Source organism: Mastigoproctus giganteus, chromosome 3 (genome assembly GCF_048544385.1).
Source record: "Mastigoproctus giganteus isolate SK-2022 chromosome 3, ASM4854438v1, whole genome shotgun sequence".
NCBI classification, from domain to species: domain Eukaryota; kingdom Metazoa; phylum Arthropoda; class Arachnida; order Uropygi; family Thelyphonidae; genus Mastigoproctus; species Mastigoproctus giganteus.
The window spans coordinates 49638901-49659189 of record NC_143577.1 but is presented as its reverse complement, the minus strand read 5'-3'; the positions used below and the strand labels follow the sequence as shown (position 1 = coordinate 49659189).

The 20289-nt window shown below is 37.9% G+C and overlaps 1 protein-coding gene across 1 annotated transcript in view; it reads right to left on the bottom strand.

Annotated features, from left to right (window-relative positions):
* Nucleotides 1-20289, bottom strand: part of LOC150087940 (transient receptor potential cation channel subfamily M member-like 2) — a 409197-nt gene that overhangs the window by 26672 nt on the left and 362236 nt on the right. The window contains exons 28-29 of the mRNA XM_090369284.1: nt 8350-8436; nt 2027-2123 (exon numbers count right to left, since the gene is read on the bottom strand). Of these exons, the coding sequence (XP_090225410.1) occupies nt 2027-2123; nt 8350-8436 (184 nt within the window). The remainder of the gene's footprint in view (nt 1-2026; nt 2124-8349; nt 8437-20289) is intronic.

Here is a 20289-nt window from a genome sequence, read left to right as displayed (position 1 = left end):
TCTGAGCAGTGCAGATGGGCTGCAAGAGTAGCTCATGGTGTCTTGTCAATGATATACAGAAATTTTTCTAGCAGGGATAAGGAGGTGATTATCCCCTTGTATAAGGCAATGGTCAGGCCACACCTTGAGTACAGTATACATGTCTGGAGGCTTAATTTTAAGAAGGATGTAGAGCTGTGGAACGAGTACAGAGAAGGGCAACAAGATTAGTGAATGGAACAAAGGGTTGCTCTTATGAAGAAAGGTTTAAGTTTTGCAAATTACAGTGTCCGGAGACTAGGCACCGGCGAGGTGATCTGATTTAAGTGTATAAAGCCTTGAATGGTTTGAGCATGCTCAATGCTGATAGGATTTTTCCTCTTGCTCAGAATAATCACCTGAGAGGCATAAATTCAAATTGAGAAAAGACAGATGTAGGATAGATGTGCAGAAATTTGCCTTTAGCCAGCGGGTAGTTGGTTGGTGGAACAGACTTCCATCCCTTGTTGTGGAAGTTGATAGCCTAAATAAATTTAAGGCTCAGCTGGACAGGTATTTCGAACGAACGGAGGGGTGAAGTGGAAGTTTGTTTTTTTTTTGGCTGGTGCTGCATAAGCTTGCTTTCTTGCATCATATATCTCTACTAATGCTAACCATACTCTCCTCATTCAAATTCTGCATCCCTTATATCTGAATGACACCGCATCTCTTATATCTACATAATGTCTACATTTGATGACTTGATCAGCACATAAAATTCATCAAATTTATTTACTATACTCCTAACATTGGTGTATATGCAAGTATACATGTACCGGTTCTTACTCTTAGTTAACAAAGCTCATGTATTTCCTTGTTTCAAAATGCCCCACAGCAGGTCTTGAAATCCCATATCTTGCTTTTCGAGCTACAGGTTCCAATGTAAATAGAGCAAGAATCATTTTCATTCCTGCCTGTGGCTATTGTTAATCTAATAAGGGCCGACCGGGCTAGCCGAGTGGGTAACGTACCTGCCCGGCAACCCAAAGGTCGCGGGTTCGATTCCCGCCTCGGGCTTGGATCAAAGTACTGCAAAAACCTTAGGAGGTGCAATATGGCCACAGAAGCTGATGCGCCAACAACTACCAAATCAAAAAAAAAAAAAAAAAAAAATCTAATAAGCATATTGATTACACCCACTTAATTTAAATGTGGCTTTGTACAAATAATGCTACCAATCAAAGAATGCTAACTAAATGAGTTCAATAAAAAAAAAATGCTGATCAATATTGTTTTAACCTCCAATAGAGGTTAAAAAGAAGGAAGTGGGCCTAATTTTTGGTGCCTCCGTAGCCAGGTGGGCAGAAGAAGCAGTGCGAAGCACACGCTTCTTGATTAGACCGGGGTTCGACCCCGTGACTACCAAATACGGAGGATACAGATAGGTCAGGGAATGACTACTGCATATCCCCGGAGCAATATGGCCTTAGTTGCTAATGCTTCTAAAAAAAACCAAATAACAACAGCCTAATTTCTTTGGTTTTTTATATATACTATAGCTGGATCAGTTGGTCGTGGAAGAAGAAGAAGAAAATTGATATTGATCAATTGGTCATGGAAGAAGAAGAAAATTGCATACACATTATATACATATATATTTTATGGAGGTCTCAATAGCCAAGTGGCCAAGAGTAGGAGTGCAATAGCACATGCTCCTTGAGTGAAACTGAGGTTCAACCCCCTGACTGCTAAATACAGTCAATCTGCTAACCTGCACTGATCAACATGGCAGATTATGGTCCATTCCTCAACATGACTTATTGAGGAGCCCTCCATCCTACAGTGGATTGATAATGGCTGCAGATTTATTTTTATATATATATATATATATATATGTATTAATAAAATAAAGATTTAAAACTCTTGATAGGCAGAAGGATAAATTTTTGGGGAATATTATCACAAGACCATATTTATAAAATAAGTATAAGAGCAAGCACATTCCACTGAATTATATGACTTTAATTTAAATAAACTTGAAAATTTAAATAAACTGAAGGTAACTCACGCCTGGAAGTGAAAGCTGATCTCGTCTATCTGTTCTCATAACAACAAATTCGAGGCCTCTACCTCCACCTGTTATTGACACATTTCCTTTGTGCCACCTAAAAAAAATAAATTAATTAATTAACATCATATGACAAAGATTTTTTCTCCTCCAAGGCTTTGTAATATGGAAATGGTTTCCACTAACACTTCATAAATTAAAAATCCAGATAATGGAGACTTTCATTTGTCATTTCTGATGGTGCATTCTATTCAATGTAGAAGTAAAATATTCAAACCAAATGGAGTAGAGCAGATTCAAAGCATCCTGTTAGGCTTATCAAATAAACAAGAAGTTCTCAATTTTGGCATTGCTATTCATTGTGAAAATGGAAAACAAAAAAGGAAAGATTTGAAGGAAAAGATAGGCATAACAAATGGCCAAGTTGGCCTGGCATTATGTGCATCATTATAAATGCAAAGTTTATTTGGTATTTTCCCTTGGTTTTTAATATTAGAAAATGCAGTGAATATAAAGATGGCTCTATTCCTATATTCATTATATATAATATCAAAAAAAATTTTGCTTTCCAAAAATTGGAAAAGAAACTGAAGATTTTCTTCTATCAATTTATCAATCAAGCAAAACACATTACCTATTCTACTTATACTACATTCCACTAAGACAGAAAGAAATTATTTTAGATGCACTTACTGAACTACAACAAAACTTGCTCAGCAACTCCTGCCTCCTTTGCAGTTGGCATCTACATTTGCGAAATAAAATGCACAAAACTAAATGATGGAATACAGTTAAATAAAATATAATGAAATAAAGATAGATATCATTTGCCGAGGCCTCATCTCTTCAGGTATTACATGGCACCAGTCTCCAAAAATATGAAGGGATGTAGCACATTAGTAACTTCTAACCAAACAAAAGGCTGAGGTCCTATGCTATCAAAGTACATACCAGTGAAGTACAGAAAACCACTATTAAAGTACTTACCCAATGAAGCAGAGCATTAGCAAAAACATATGATGCAAGAATGCAAGCTTATACAGCATCAGCAAAAAAAAAAAAAAAAAAAAAACTCCTTCCCATTTCACCCATCCATTTGCTCTAAATGATTGTCTAGTTCTGCCTTGAATTTATTTAAGCTATCAACTTCTAAAACGACAGATGGAAGAGTGTTCCAGCAATCAACCACCCACTAGCTAAAGGCAAATTTCCATAAATTTATTCTACAACTGTCTTTCTTCAATTTGAATTTATGTGCCCTCAGGTAATTAATCTGGGCAAGAGAAAGAATCCCATCAGCATTGAGCATGCTCAAATCATTCAAGGCCTTATACACTTCAATCAGATCACCTCCAGACAGGCCGACCGGGCTAGCCGAGTGGGTAAAGTACCTGCCCGGCAACCCAAAGGTCGCGGGTTCGATTCCCGCCTCGGGCTTGGATCAAAGTACTGCAAAAACCTTGGGAGGTGCAATATGGCCACAGAAGCCGATGCGCCAACAACTACCAAATCAAAAAAAAAAAAAAAAAAAAAACCTCCAGACATTGTAATTTGCAAAACTTAAGCCTTTCTTTGTAAGAGAAATCCTTTGTTCCATTCACTAATCTTGTTGCCCTTCTCTGCACTCATTCCAGCAGCTCTACATCCTTCCTAAAATAAGGCCTCCAGACCTGTATACAGGGCCTGACCACTGCCTTATACAAGGGGATAATCACCTCCTTATCCCTGCTAGAATAATTCCTGTATATCATTGACAAGACACCATGAGCTACTCTTGCAGACCACCTGCACTGCTCAGAAAACTTCATATCTGACTACACAATTACCCCCCCTTCCTCAGCCATTTTCATTCTCTACCACCCTCAGTGTAGAACCACACAGTTGATATGTTACTCTGGGGTCACTGCTACACATATGCAGCACCTTACATTTGTCGATGTTAAACTTCAATTGCCACCTCTTAGCCCATCTACTCAACTAGTGTACTGTCATTAGTTTCATTAACAACCCTGCCAATCTTTGTATCGTTTGCAAACTTAGACATTAAGCCTGATATACCATCATAAATATCATTAATAAATACAGAAAACAACAATGGGCAAACACTGAACCCTGGGGGCCTCCACTAATAACATTAGTCCACGTTTGTTTGTTTGTTTGTTTGTTTGTTTGTTTCGGGATTTATTGGGCGCATCGGCAACTATGACCATAGTGCGCCAATTAGTCCACGTAGAGCACTGTCCATTTATTATCACTCTTTGCCGTCTCCCACTCAATCATCCCTTTATCCATTGCAGCAACTTTCCCTTAATGCCATACTTCTCAAATTTGTGCAACATGTATCAAAATGGAGCATGTGCAACAGTATCAAAAGCTTTCCTGAAATCCAAGTATATGATATCAAAATTATTTTTGGCATTCAGTTCCTTTGTGACCACATCATAGTATCCAATCAAATTGGTCAGACAAGACCTCCCTTTAACAAACCATGCTGTGTCTTAACTATTACTGCAGTCTTGTCTAGATGATTCTGCATCACTTCTTTAACCAGTTAAAGAAGGAGTTCTTTAACCAGTGCCTCTATTAATTTCAACTAACAGGTCTGCAATTACTTGTGTCACCCTTTCATCTTTTGTGATTTGGGGTCCCATTTGCACATCTCCATGGGTACCTCCCCTGAGTCCAATGAAAAGCTCTCATAATTATGGCTAAGGGTTTGCTTACTTCCTTTGCTGCCTCCCTTAATATACTGGATAGATTCCATCTGCCCTAGGTGCCTTTTCATATTTACCTTCAACGATTTCTCCTCCTCTTTGCTCTGAGTTATTACAAAATCATTTAGCTCACTGCCAGAGTTTAATACACCTCTGGCATTCCCCTCCCTGAATAACTCCTCATGTGTAAATGTAGATGCAAAATACTCATTTCATTTGTTAGCTACCTGAGTAGGATCATCAACAGTTGAACCATCGATATCAAGTGGACCAATCTGATTCATCCCCTTCCTTCTAGAGTTTACTTAAGTAAAGAACTCTTTGTTGTTTTTCTTTGCATCCTTTTCCAAAGATTTCTTGTAATGTGCCTTTGCCTTCCTAACCTCCTTTGTGATTTGATTACACACCAACTTATATCTACCAGAGGCTTCTGTGTCACCTGTTAATTTATATGTATCTCAAGCATTTTTGTTCTCTGCCATATGACTCACTAGTTCATCTGACATTCATTTAGACCTAAACCTTGAACAATAAGTCTTAGTTGGTATGAAAAGCACAGTAGCTTCCCAAATTAATTCTTTGAATGCTTCCCATTTTGAATTTCCTATTGGTAACATCATCAGTTGGTCCACTGTTATTATTATTATTTGGTTTTTAGGAGCATTAGCAACTAAGGCCATATTGCTCCGGGATATGCGGTGGTCATTCCCTGACGTTTCCGCATCCTCCGTATTTGGTGGTGATGGGCTCGAAACCTGGTCTAATCAAGAAGTGTGTGCTATGCACTGCTCCTTCCTACCTGGCCATGGAGGCGCTGCAGTTGGTCCCCCGTATAGAATTTAAAAACTGTCTCAGACCGCCATAGTCACCTTTACAAAAGCAAAAACCTTTCCCTTTACCCCTGATGGTAGTTCCCTCTTTGAATAAATTCCACATCAGCACACTGTGATCACTGCCACCTGGTGGTTTCTTTATCTGCAGATTCTTAATGCATGAAGAAATACTACTGATAATCAGATCAAGAATATTACTCCCTCTAGTTGCCTCCCTTACATGCTATTTAGAAAACAATCATTGAATAAATCCACAAAAGCCTTGCTAGTGTGTGAGTGACACAAATTCCACTCAATATCTGGGAAATTAAAATACCCTTATAAGACAATCTGATTTACTGGCTTGTTCTATTTATCTGTACAGTTGTTCATTATACTCATCAGCATCATTAGGCCTATAACACACTTCTACTCTCAATTTTGCTTTCCCAGTCTTACGTCACACCAAACTGACTTGATACTGCTCTGTCCACCCATGCTGACTGGCTGCACTTCCTTAGATTTTATGTATTTCTTAACTAATAGCATAACCCCTTCTCCCTTCCAATCCTTCCTGTACACATTGTATTCCCCAAATTGCTATTCTGCATTCCTTATATCTGTTGTTGTTATTTGGTTTTTAGGAGCATTAGCAACTAAGGCCATATTGCTCCGGGATATGCGGTGGTCATTCCCTGAATGACCTTTCCGCATCCTCCGTATTTGGTGGTGACGGGCTCGAACCCCGGTCTAATCAAGAAGCGTGTGCTACGCACTGCTGCTCCTTCCCACCTGGCTACGGAGGCGCCCTTATATCTGTGTGACACCATGTCTCTGATATCCCAACGGTATCTGCCTTTGATATTTTGACCAAAACCTCAAATTCATTAAATTTATTTACCAAACTCCTAGCTTTGGTGTACACACAGATATACATGCACCTGCTCCTATTCTTAGCTACCCTAACACAGCCCAGGTATTTACTTGTTCCACTATGATTCACAGCAGTCTCTGAAATCTCCTGTACCTTGTTTTTCCAGGCTGCTGCTCATTTCAATAGAAGCAGTGCAAGAATCACTTTCACCCCTGATACTGTTAATCTATTAGTCTGTGTAATCCCCCAAGCTAGCAGTTTTCCGACCCACCTAACACTGCCTTGATAGCATCAGCAAATATTCTTGCACCCTTTTTATTTAAGTGTATCTCATCCCTGTAGAAGCAGTCTTTCCTGTTAACAAGCACAGACCATGCTGGGAAAAATTCTACCCCTTGAGCTTTGCACAATCTCTCCAAGGCCGAATTGATCGAAAAGGCTCTCATCATATACTCCCTCCTATTGTGTCTGGGGAGAATATTGCAAACACTGTCAAATTCAACCCTAACTCACAGCTTTTTTTCAGTATTGACCTGTACTTGTTAAGTAATTCTGCCTGTCTCCTACTCTTAATATCATTAGTGCCAACATGTACAACAATATCACCTTTTGTGCCCTTAAAAGATGATATCTGCTTTACAACATCATCAACCTTTGCCCCTGGCAGACATACCCTGGTCCACCTATCCTTTTTGCACAATATATTCTCCATTTCCCTGACAATAGAGTCACCGACAACAACTAGTTCCTGTGGGACCAGCGTATTCTGCCTTGGGGATTGCTACTGTGTTGCCTGATGTCCAAGTGCAAGCTGTACCATTGATGTGCGCAGCTGAGAGCTTGATGGGCCCCTCGATTGAAATCCTTCATGGGCATGCACCCTGTTCTTCAAGCTCTCTTATAGGCCCATAACAATGCTGAGTTTTACAAAATACAAAAATAGGCATTTTGCCTGAAAATCCAAGGCTTCACTGGTGGCATTAAAACTGCAACATTTCCATGCCAATTGATTTAAAGCTTTAGTCAACATTAAGTTTTTGAAAGATAAAATGATTCTCATATTAAGTTGGTTTCTTATAAATAGCCTTTTTTAACAGGAACCATTGACTTAGTATGTGTAATCAATCAATTCAAAGCTTTCTTTCATTATGATACTCTCTTTAAATTATAAAAATGACATTAATTGAATATTGGAAATTTCCCAATCACAATCAATTTAAATCTTCCTTCCCATTTACAGACATGAAATATAATTTGCAGTTTCACTTGTTCAGAAGAAATATTTAGTGTATTTTACAAAGTTGATTCAATTATGATACTACTCAATATGCAACTGAAAACTGTTTCAACCCACATATAATTAGTGCAAATTTTTTGAGCAAACTGATTTAAAGCTTTCTTTCATTTACCTTTATAAATTGGTAGAGTCACAATTGATAGTAGAGTATTTTTTCCACTTGTCAATTGTTTGGACAGGCCTGGGCTAGTCCTGTTACTGAATGGAGAAATTTGTAAAGGCCTCTCCAAATGAGGCCGTAGTTCATTGATCTCAGGTAGAAGGAGCAGGGTTCTGCCATATGTTATTCCACAACATGCAACTCAGCCTGTGAATATGCACTTCAACTGATTTTTAAAGCTTTTACTCAATACTAGCAGTCTTTTAAGAGGTAAATTTTTCAAGAAAATTGATTTAAATCAGTAAATTTTATGACATCTGTCAATTAGAAATGAGAAATTTTAAATCACACCCAGGTGCACACCACTACAATTCCCATAGTATGCAAGCAAAGTTTCATAGTTTTTGAGCTAACGTAAGAGCAAATGAAAGAGAGAGAGAGAGAGAGAGAGAGGAGAGAGAGAGAGAGAGAGAGAGAGAGAGAGAGAGAAAGAACTGGATGTCTTAAACAAAATCCTGAAACCCACCTGGTAATAATCACAAGAGTATAGTGATTGGGTCCCCAACGAGGGAGTGATCCTCGCCCTCGAAGGCCAGTTCTTCCCATAGGATTCCTTAAAAGGAAATGGTAAGAGAAATTAATACAGGTAAAAGTTCAGCGTCTGGTGGTCTAAAAAATCTAATACTTGAGCAACAGAGCATGCAATCAGCATGTTATGTAGTTTTTTTCAACATACCAGATAGAGATTTCACCTCACATCAATAAAATTTTTAACTTCCTCCAACTTTTAAGGGCTGTTTTGGAACTAAGGCATATTTATATTGTATATTTGTGGCAGGAGAAAGTTTGTTTAGAAGGTCAAAGGAGTGTCTACTGCTATTTTTAAGCAAAATTAGCAGCCTATTAAAAAATGACAATGGGGAAAATGACAATTGCTTGACTGACTTTCTCAGTCAAGCAATTTTTACCCTAAGCTGACTTAAATATTTCAACTGTCACGTTTGTAAACAACATTGATACAGGAACTTTCATTCAGTTGTATTTTTTTCTGGAAATTCCTATTTCCAGAATAATAATAATAAAAAATAAAAAATAAAAAAAAAGATATTCAAGGATTGTTCATATTTATAAATGTTTGTAGCTGGGGAATTAGCCTTGTATTTTATCATCTCTTGTGTTGCTTCAATACATTGGTGTTTTATAATTAATTTATTATATAGAAATAAAAAGTGAATTTTATTTAAACTTGATTTAAAATCTTTTAATTTTTAATATAAAAAAATGAAAAGCTTTAATTTCATCTAGCTGTTATTTTATTATATAAAATAACAGCTAGATGAAACAAAATAAATTGTAGAATAGGTTGTTCTGATAGTTTAATTATCTTATAAAATAAGATTAAAAAATTTATCTCAATGTCATATATAGATATATATATATATATATATATGCAAGTTTGTAATTTTTTAAAAATTTTTATGTTGGTAGGCAGAAGAAAAATGAATATCCAGCAAATTGAACATTGTTCAGTAATAATTTTTGACTAAAGAGTGAAGAAACACTAAAGAAATCCATGAAAGAATGACTAAAGTGTTTAGGGACATATTACCCAGTTATACTACTAATGCAAGATGGCACAGTTCAAAAGAGGCCAGGAGTCAGTTGAGGATGATCCAAGTCTGGCCAGAAACCTGAAGCAATCAATTCTGAAATAATTGCCTTTGTTGAAGTAAAAAAATTTTAGAAATCAGAAAATTTAAGATGTCTGAATTTGAAAAAGTACTTAACGTTTCCAATGGAAACATTTTATTAATACATGAGCATTTCAAGAATTTAGTATCAAACAACATTAATTATGAAATCATTTTGTAGTTGATGTTTTTGAAATTAACCAAAAAAAAAAAGTCATTTGATATTTTCTTGGTTTACCAGAAATGTACTTACAAGCCTAAGTTAACTTGTAAAGCACTAGAGAGATACAGTTCTATGACATGATATGCATTGTTATTTGTATAAAGTAAAACTAAAGTTATTGCAAAAAGAAAATGCAATGTTGTTTGACACTACACCCAAAGTTTTGTGTAAGGTGGGTTCCCAGAAGCCTTACCATTCGTGACAAACACCAGAGGGTGGAATTATCGAAAAGGAATTTAAAATTAATTCTTGCTAATCTAAATAGAAATATATATGCTGATGATAAAAATTAAATTTATTTTAAAAGATGCATAATTAGTAGTAAGGAACTGCTCTTGCATTCTGTGACCTGCTTCCTGCAAGAATCCATTTTGCTCATTACCTTTTACCGATCATCTGTTTTGATCTCTAGCCAACCCCCCCCCCCCGCCCATGTAAAACTAATAAGTCCCAAACCCTATTAAACTAAAATTCTCAAATTCCTTAAAATAAAAGATTTTACGGATTAAACTTATTATAAAATCCTGAAAATTTCTTATCCATAAACAAACATGATAAAATGTGATAATAGTAGGAATATTATATGATTCGCCCAAATTCAAGAATTCTATGATTGATAAGCCACAACACTCATAGCATATAAGTTTCAAGAATTATGAATAGGCTGACAAATTGAATAGGTATTTTGCATCTATGATATTTTTGATCCAAGTATGTTAAGAGAGGTGGACGAGGTCAACAAACCTTAAGCCATAATTATGAGAGCATCCTTGGATTCAGGGAAGGTTCCTATGTACTATAGATGTGCAAATGTATCCCCAATTCACAAAGGGGATCAGAGAGCGACATCAGTAATTACAGACCTGTCAGCTAAATTTCTGTTCCAGGAAAAATAATGGAGTCACTGGTTAAAGAAGTAATGTAGGACCATCTAGACAGGAATGCAATTATACTGCAGTCACAGCATGGATTTGTTAAGGGGTGATGTTGTCTGACCAATATTATTGGATATTATAACACAGTAACAAAGGAACTGGATGCAAAAAATAATTCTGACATCATATACTTAGATTTCAGAAAAGCCTGCTGTACAAATTGGAGCAGTGTGGCATTAGAGGCAAGTTACTGCTATGGATTAAGGGATGACTGAATATCAGAAAACAGGGTGGTTATCAAGTGATTGCTCCTCTTGGACTAATGTTTAATGTTATTAGTGGAGTCTCCCTGGGTTTACTACTGGACCCATTGTTCTTTTCAAGAAAAATTAACATCTCTGGGCATCACAGATGATCCACGCTGCTATTGTGGCACTGAAGTATCTTGGCACCATATAATGCATAACTGTCTTGACTATGAAGACTTGAGATCTATTTTGATCACAAATATTACTAATTTGCCAAAGGACCAAGAACATATACTAATTCATAGCCATGACAACTATAAATACTTCAACACTTTTGCACAGGACTTCTTCAACAGATGAAGAACATTAAGGAGCCTATTAAACCACCAAGACCAATTACTCGAGACAGATTCTGGGCACCCATCCCCAGTAGCATCAACCGCCAACTTCCTTGAAGCTCAACTGAACTGAGATTCACTTCTTGCATCCAAGTTCCATTGGGCTGATATCTGCAACTAAATCTGCAGGCAAGATCAATAAATTGGGCTGTGATATTACCTGATTTTAACTTTGAAACCACAAGACCTGACTATCCCTTCACAGGAAAGAAGACGTGGATTGACACACCTAAAACCAGTATCTAGGTTGAGAATCAACAATTTTAATTATGGCATCAATTGATTTGAACTTTGGAAACATCAACACCTGGGCAACTCCCTTCAACGGAAATCCTCAACTTATCATGACAGACCATTGACTTCTTGGTCTACCCTGGATTCTCTTACCCAGTGTACTTTTAACCCTAATCCCTGGACCACACTCACCTGATGGATTCATTTTAATTGTTCTTTGAGGATGCCTCTATCTACATCCCCAAAACCTCTGTTAGTATAACTAGCCAAAGCCATAATGAAAATCCATACTGACTGAGATAACAATCGCCAACAACTCTTGCTTGTCACACAACTTCTAAATCATCAGGGAGCTAGATTGCTACAATGCCATAATGCATATGACCAACGATCATGGATGGGACTATGTCCCAGGAAAGACAATGCACTAAACCAGCTCTACAACGTAACGAGACAACAAGTAAGTGATGGCAAACCCTGGACAGGACTCTGTCCCAAGTATATCAAGACGTCTGGATCCTGAATATTAGTATTAGTATTAGCAATGGCCACATGGTGAAAGGAAGCCTATGATTTATGCTGCAACAAAAAAAAAAGAAATAATAAATAAATAAATAAAAAATAATAATAAAATAAACAAATAACAATAATAATAAAATAAATGAATAACAATAATAATAAAATAAAATAATAATAATAAGAAAAAATGAAAAAAAAAATTAATAAATAAGAGAAAAGGAAATGGACAACCTAAGCGTTTCCCTCCTCCCGTAGGTAATTATCCAGCTGACCTTTGAATTTCCCCACACTGTCAGCCTCTACCACCCACGTAGGTAACTTATTCCAGTAATTTATAACTCACTAGCTAAAATAAAACTTCCTACAATCCTGTCTAAACATCTCCTGCCGCAACTTGAAATTATGGCCCATAGTTCTAGAATAATTTATGACAGTGAAAATTTTGTCCTCGTTCATTTTGCTTATGCCTCTCACAGCCTTAAACACCTCAATCACGTCTCCTCTAAGGTGCCTAGTTTCCAAGCTCTGCAACCCACATATTCAAAGTCTTTCCTCATATGGACGCCTCTTTGCCGATCTCACCAGGCGAGTTACTCATCTCTGGACCCTTTCAATAAGAACAATGTCTTTCTTTAGGTGCAGTCTCCATACCTGAACACAGTATTCCAAGTGTGGTCTAACAATACTTATACAATGGATTATGACGCCCTTATCTCTACTAGCAATTGTTTGATACATCATCAATAGGACACCATGGGCCTTCCTTGCAACCTGTCTACAATGCTCAGAGAACTTAAAGTTTGACAGTATCGTAACACCAAAGTCCCTTTCCTCCACTAACGGCTTTAGTTCAACTCCACCAAGTGTATAAGTTGTTTTGGGGTTACTGCCATTTTTCTGACCATCCCTGAAGTCTATCTAGGTCATTCTGAAGAAGCTCTGCTTGGCGGCAATCATTAACTACTCCACCAATCTTTACATCATTGGCAAATTTAGATATTACGCCCTCTATCCCTTCATCAATGTCATTTATGAAAATCAAAAAGAACAGTGGTCCTAACAATGATCCTTGGGGAACCCCACTTCTTACATCAACCCAATCTGAGGAATAACCATTTATGATAACCCTCTGCCTTCTGCCCTGAAGCCATCCAGCTTTCCATCTAAGGATTTTCCCTGTAATTCCAACCTGTTCCAGTTTATAAAGTAACCGCTCATGCGGGACTGAGTCAAATGCTTTGCTGAAATCCAAATAAACAATGTTGAAATTATTCCCAAAGTTCAGCTCTTGAGTGACCCTGTCAAAATAGCTAACCAGATTAGTTAAACATGATTTTCCCTTTAAAAAACCATGCTGAGTATCCTCAGAATTCCATTTCTATCTAAATGATCCTGAATTCCAACTTTGATCATTGTCTCCATGATTTTCCCTACTACTGAAGTTAAACTAACCGGCCAGTAATTTCCCACTTCACTCTTAGAACTGCCCTTACGTACTGGAGATACATTGGCACTTTTCCAATCCAACGGAATCACTCCCAAGTCCAGTGATGCTGGTATAATTAGCTTCACTGGTTTAATGCACTCACTTGCCACCTCCCTTAAGATTATAGAGTATATGCCATCAACCTTATAACAAATAGCCTTACTGGCCTGTAGGTTCGAAAGTTTTTTTATTAAATAAATATGTGAAATTTCAACATCATTAATTACATTTTTTTCAACTTCATTCCCATAATTTCTCATTGACATAAAGGGTTTTTCTTCTGTAAATATTGGTGCAAAGTAACTGTTGAGTTCATCTGCAACTTCAGCTCAGGTATCTATCCCATCCAGTACATAAGGGTCCAATCTGGTTTTTTCTTCTCTTCTTTGCACTTATATATGTGAAGAATTCCTTATCCCCCTATCTTTGCTCTCTTTGCAAGCGATTTCTCATAATATGCCTTTGCTAGCCTAACTTTTTCTGTGGCACTATTACAGATCAATTTGTAGCTGTTATACGCTTCTGTACTTTTTATTGCTCTGTATCTTTTCCATGCTGTCTTTTTCTACTCAAGTAATCTGGCAACTTCATTATTCATCCAACTTGGAATCCTCCTCGTTGAGTATTTTTTTAATGGTATATACGCATTCAAGGATTCTGTGATTAATGTTTTAAAGGTATACCATAGTTCAATTGTATTCGCTCTCTGTGAGATATCTACCCAGTTAATTGAGGCCATGTAGCACCTTAAGCTGTCATAATTTCCTTTACTGAAGTTATAACCCATTCCTTTCCTGAAGTTATAACTCATTCCTTTGCCTTTAACTACTGCTACTTCTCTCTTCATCGTCCATGTAAAAATTCAATAATCACTTCCTGCTACTGGTTCCTGCACGTTGTTGTTGTTGTTCTTGGTTTTTAGGAGCATTAGCAACTAAGGCCATATTGCTCTGGGAATATGTGGTTGTCATTCCCTTACCTTTCCACATCCTCTGTATTTGGTGATGACAGGCTCAAACCCTGGTTTAATCAAGAAAACGTGTGCTACGCACTGCTGCTCCTTCCCACCTGGCTATGGAGGCGCCGTTCCTGTACGGTCAGCCCTATTATGTCATCTGGTTCATGGGTGGTGATGATGAGGTCTAGAGTATTGTTTTCCCTAGTACTTTCCCTGACATGTTGATACAAATAGCAAATGTCCCCCGTATGGTGTTCCCTCCCATTTGCTCCAATCAATTAGATGCAAATTAAAATCGGCCATTCACACTTAAGACATTCACACTTACTTGCCTATTCCATTTGCATGTAGAGGCTCTTATCATAATCTTCATAATCACCTGGCCTGTAGATTACTCCCACTCTCATTATATCTTTGCTTCCAACTATCTTGCACCATACAGTCTTTATATTAGCATGCGAAGCATCTGAATCTGGAAAGGTTTTCGTCGCACTCAGGCTGCTTTTGATAAGAAGCATGAACCCCCACCCTCCTACTTTCCTAAATACATTATACATACCGTACTGAAACTCATCATTCCCTATCTCTGGGTGGCACCACGTTTCCGTAAGCCCTATTATGTCAGCATTACTTATCATAACAAGCAGTTTGAATTCACTGATTTTATTGACGACACTTCTGACATCACTGTACAAACAATTAACTGTGCCATCAGACAACTAACATACCTTGCACTTTGTGCTTGTTTTTTTCAATATTTATTAATAATATTGATCCATTGACACTGAGAGTAACAGGATAATCTTTTTTTTTAGATTATCTTTCAGATAATCTAGAAAAATTAGGCAGATGGGCTGAGACATGGCAATTCAAGTTTGATCTTGACAAATGCAAGGTATTATGTAGGTAGCAGTAATCCCAGAATGACACACCAATTGTTGGTACCACTTTAAGGGTAGTGAAGGACAAAAAATACCTGGGGGTAACTAACTGTGCAGTCTGACATGAAGTTCTCTGAACAATGTAGACAGGTTGCTAGATAGCTCAGGCACCTCCGTAGCCAGGTGGGAAGGAGCAGCAGTGCGTAGCACACGCTTCTTGATTAGACCGGGATTCGAGCCCGTCACCACCAAATACGGAGGATGCGGAAAGGTCAGGGAATGACCACCGCATATCCCAGAGCAATATGGCCTTAGTTGCTAATGCTCCTAAAAACCAAATAACAATAACAACAGCTGGATAGCTCATTAGGTTTTGTCAATGATACACAGGTATTTTCCCAGCAGGGATAAGGAGGTGATTACCTTGTTGTATAAGGCAATGGTAGGCCACATCTTCAGTAGTACATACAAGTCTGGAAGCCTCATTTCAGGAAGGCTTGTGGATCGGTTGGAACAGGTGCAGAGAAGAGCAATGAGATTATTGAGAGAAACAAAAGGGTATGAAATTCTCTGAGCAATGCAGACATGCTGCCAGGACAGCTCATGGGGTTTTGTCAATGATATACAGAACTTTGCTAGCAGGGATAAGGAGATCATTATTTCTTTGTATAAAGCCGTGGTTAGGCCGCATCTTGAGCTGTATACAGGTCTGGAGGCCCCACTTTAGCAAGGATGTAGATCTGCTGAAATGAGTGCAGAGAAGGGCAATCATACTAATGAAGGGAACAATAGGGCACCTTTACCTAGAAAGACTTCAGTTCTGCAAATTGCAGTTGTTGTTGTTGTTGTTGTTTGGTTTTTAGGAGCATTAGCAACTAAGGCCATATTGCTCCGGGATATGCGGTGGTCATTCTCTGACCTTTCCGCATCCTCCGTATTTGGTGGTGACGGGCTTGAACCCGCAAATTGCAGTGTCTCAAGACTAGTTACCTGTAGGGAGATTTGAATGAGATGTTTAAAACATGATTGCTGGAACAAACTTCCATCTGTCGTTGTAGAAGTTGATAGCTTAAATAGATTCAAGGCAGAACTAGACAAACATTTGGAGCAAGTGGATGGGTGAAATTAGATTTTTTTTTTTTTTTTTTGGCTGATGCCATATAAGCTTGCTTTCTTGCATCATGTGCCTTTGTTAATGCTAATACTAATGCTAAAACCTTGAATGGATTGAGTAAGCTGAATGTTAACATTCTTCCACTTGCTGAGACTACATACATGAGGGGGCATAAAGAAGTTGTGGAAGGATGGTTGCAGGACAGAGATGCAAAAGTTTTCCTGTGGCAAGTGGGTGGTTGATTGTTGGAACAGACTTCCATCTGTTGTTGTGGAAGCGGAAGGGGTTCAATAAATTCAAGGAAGAACTAGACAAATTCTTGGAAGGTACAGATGAGTGAACTGTGTAGACTTTTTATTTGGCTGATGCTATATAAGTTTGCTTTCTTGCATCATTTGCTATCAACTACTACTATTACTGCTACTACTCTTACCAAGAAAGGCTTCAGTTCTGGAAATTTTAGCACATGGAGACTAAGCACTTGCAAGAAGACCTGACTGAAGTGAATCCTTCTTCTTACTCAGACTAGACACACAGGCATACATGAGGGGACATAAATTTAAATTGACGAAGGATGGTTGCAGGATAGATGTGTGGAAATTTGCTTGCAATGAGTGGGTAGCTCATTGCTGGAACAAACTTCTATATAGTATTGTGCAAGTGGGTAGTTTGAATAAATTTAAAGAAGAACTAAACCAATTATTAGATGGAATGGTGATATGGTATAAGTTTTTTCTTTTGTTTTGCAACATTTGCCAATACTAATTCTAATAATAGGGTGTCTGAAAAAAAAAAAAAAAAAAAATAGGCCTCCTACCTATAAGCGCAGGACATGCTGATAAAATTCTTGCCCTACAAATGCTTTACAGAATCCCTTAAGTCTTCAATTAATTGATGTTTTCAGCATATAGCCCCTCCTATCATGCCTGGGTAGAATTGCAGACATACACAATTTGATCTAACTTGCAGCATGGTCCTATATTTATCTAACAAATCATCAGTTCACATGTGCTTGATATCATTAATACCCACATAAAGCATAATGCTCTCTCTACCCTCCTTAAAATCTGACCATGTGTTGGTGGCATTATTAATTATTTCTCCTGGTAGATAAAACTCTGATGTAGTCTCCACCTATCCTTATTACAAAAAATGTTACCCATTTCCCCGACAATAGAATCTCCCAATAAAAAAAAAAAATCCTTTTGAACTACTTCATTATTCTGTTCTGGCCCCAAACTGGGATTACATCACTTGGCAGGTTACTAGAATGTTGAGTCCCTGAAAAGCTCCAAGTTTCATTTGTCTTTAGGGCATACAGCTGTTTCTTTAGTGACTCAAATTCTTCTAGTAATTCACCAAGTTTTAATTTTAGATCAGTGCACTCCTTACATCAGGAACTAAATGTCATGATTACCAACTAAATCAAATGAAAATGTAAGTAATAAAACTATAAAAATACAATGAACAATAAATAAAGTGGAATATAATGGAAACTTTATAAAAACAGAAACTAAAACAAAGAAATAAAAAAATACACAGATAAATACTAAAAAAAGCAATAAAAAATATACACCAAGAATTTTCAGGAGAAATGTGCTATTTTATTAACTTTTAAGACAAGTTGTTTAGATTTTCTCCATCATTATATTGTTTGTATACTGAGTGTGTTCTATAGTTAGTTTGCTATTTTTGCAGAATAAAAAATCCAAGTTTCTGGGGTGGGGGGACAAAAAAACCCCTGAAACTCTCATCTGAGACTAATGAGCTCAGGATACAGTAGTATGGCATATCATCATTATATTGCAGAACACAGAACATGTGATATATGCTATAACAGAACAATTCAGATTGTGAATGGGGGCGGGGGGGGGGGGGGAGCGAGCACACATCAGCCATCAGAAGTAGGGGGAATGTACTATGTACATTTTCCCCCTTATAAGCCCACCATTGTTCATCATCATGATGTAAAATAACTGCCTCCATAATAGGATGTATGTGGGTTCTATGGTTGCAATTAATGTTGGAACAAATCACTGCTATATGGGGCATCTCCAACCAGAAACAATGACAAAACTCGTGTGTTCCAGTATTTCAATACTGGAATTTCAATTTAAATTAAAATGCTGCTTATGCCAATAATGCTCAGTAACAGTGGAACAGGAAAAGTTCCACTGTTACTTACGAAATATAACAACACCCAAAACAGATGATTAAGAGCAATATGCTTGGAAATTTCATGTTTTATATAACATAAAATAAAATTAAAAATTATAAAATTTTATAAAACAATAAATTTTATTAAAGTTATTTTATTTATATTTTATTTCAGTATGCTTATTCCATTCCCAGTTCATATGGACTTTAGCATTAGCATTAGTAGAGGCATTTGATGCAAGAAAGCAAGCTTATGCAGCATCAGCCAAAAAAAAAAAAAAAAAAAAAAAAAACCCACTTCCACTTCACCCCTCTGTTCGTTCAAAATACCTGTCCAGCTGAGCCTTAAACTTATTTAGGCTATCAACCTCCACCACAAGGGATGGAAGTCTGTTCCACCAACCAACCACCCGCTGGCTAAAGGCAAATTTCCGCACGTCTATCCTACATCTGTCTTTCCTCAATTTGAATTTATGCCCTCTCAGGTGATTTTTCTGAGCTAGAGGAAGAATCCCATCAGCATTGAGCATGCTTAAACCATTCAAGGCTTTATACACCTCTATCAGATCACCTCGCTGGTGCCTAGTCTCCAGACACTGTAATTTGCAAAACTTAAGCCTTTCTTCGTAAGAGCACCCCTTTGTTCCATTCACTAATCTTGTTGCCCCTCTCTGTACTCGTTCCAGCAGCTCTGAACTTCTTGAAATGAGGCCTCCAGACCTGTATACAGTACTCTAGGTGTGGCCTGACCATTGCCTTATACAATGGAATAATCACCTCCTTATCCCTGCTGGAAAAATTCCTGTATATCATTGACAATACTCCATAAGCTACTCTTGCAGCCCGTCTGCACTGCTCAGAGAACTTCATATCTGCCTGCACAACCACCCCCAAGTCCCTTTCATTCTCTACCACTGTCAGTGTAGTACCACAGAGTTGATACGTTGCTCTGGGGTTGCTGTTTCCCATGTTTTGTACTTTACATTTGTCAATGTTAAACTTCATTTGCCACCTCACGGCGCCTCCGTAGCCAGGTGGGAAGGAGCAGCAGTGCGTAGCACATGCTTCTTGATTAGACCGGGGTTCGAGCCCGTCACCACCAAATACGGAGGATGCGGAAAGGTCAGGGAATGACCACCGCATATCCCGGAGCAATATGGCCTTAAGTTGCTAATGCTCCTAAAAACTAAATAACAAACAACAAACATTTGCCACCTCTCAGCCCATCTGCTCAACCTTTCCAGATCCTGTTGCAGCAGCATAGTGTCAGTAGTGTCCTTGACAACCCTGCCAACCTTTGTATCATCTGCAAACTTGGACATTAAGCTTGATATACCATCATCAATATCATTTATAAATACAGAAAACAATAATGGACCCAACACTGAGCCCTGAGGGACTCCACTAATAACATTAGTCCACGATGAGCAGTGTCCATTGATTACCACTCTCTGTCTTCTCCCCCTCAACCACCCCTTTATCCATAGCAGCAATTTGCCTCCAATGTCACACTGCTCCAATTTGTGTAGCAGTCTTCCATGTGCAACAGTATCAAAAGCCTTTCTAAGTTGTTGTTGTTTGGTTTTTAGGAGCATTAGCAACTAAGGCCATATTGCTCCGGAATATGCGGTGGTCATTACCTGACCTTTCCGCATTCTCCATATTTGGTGGTGACGGGCTCG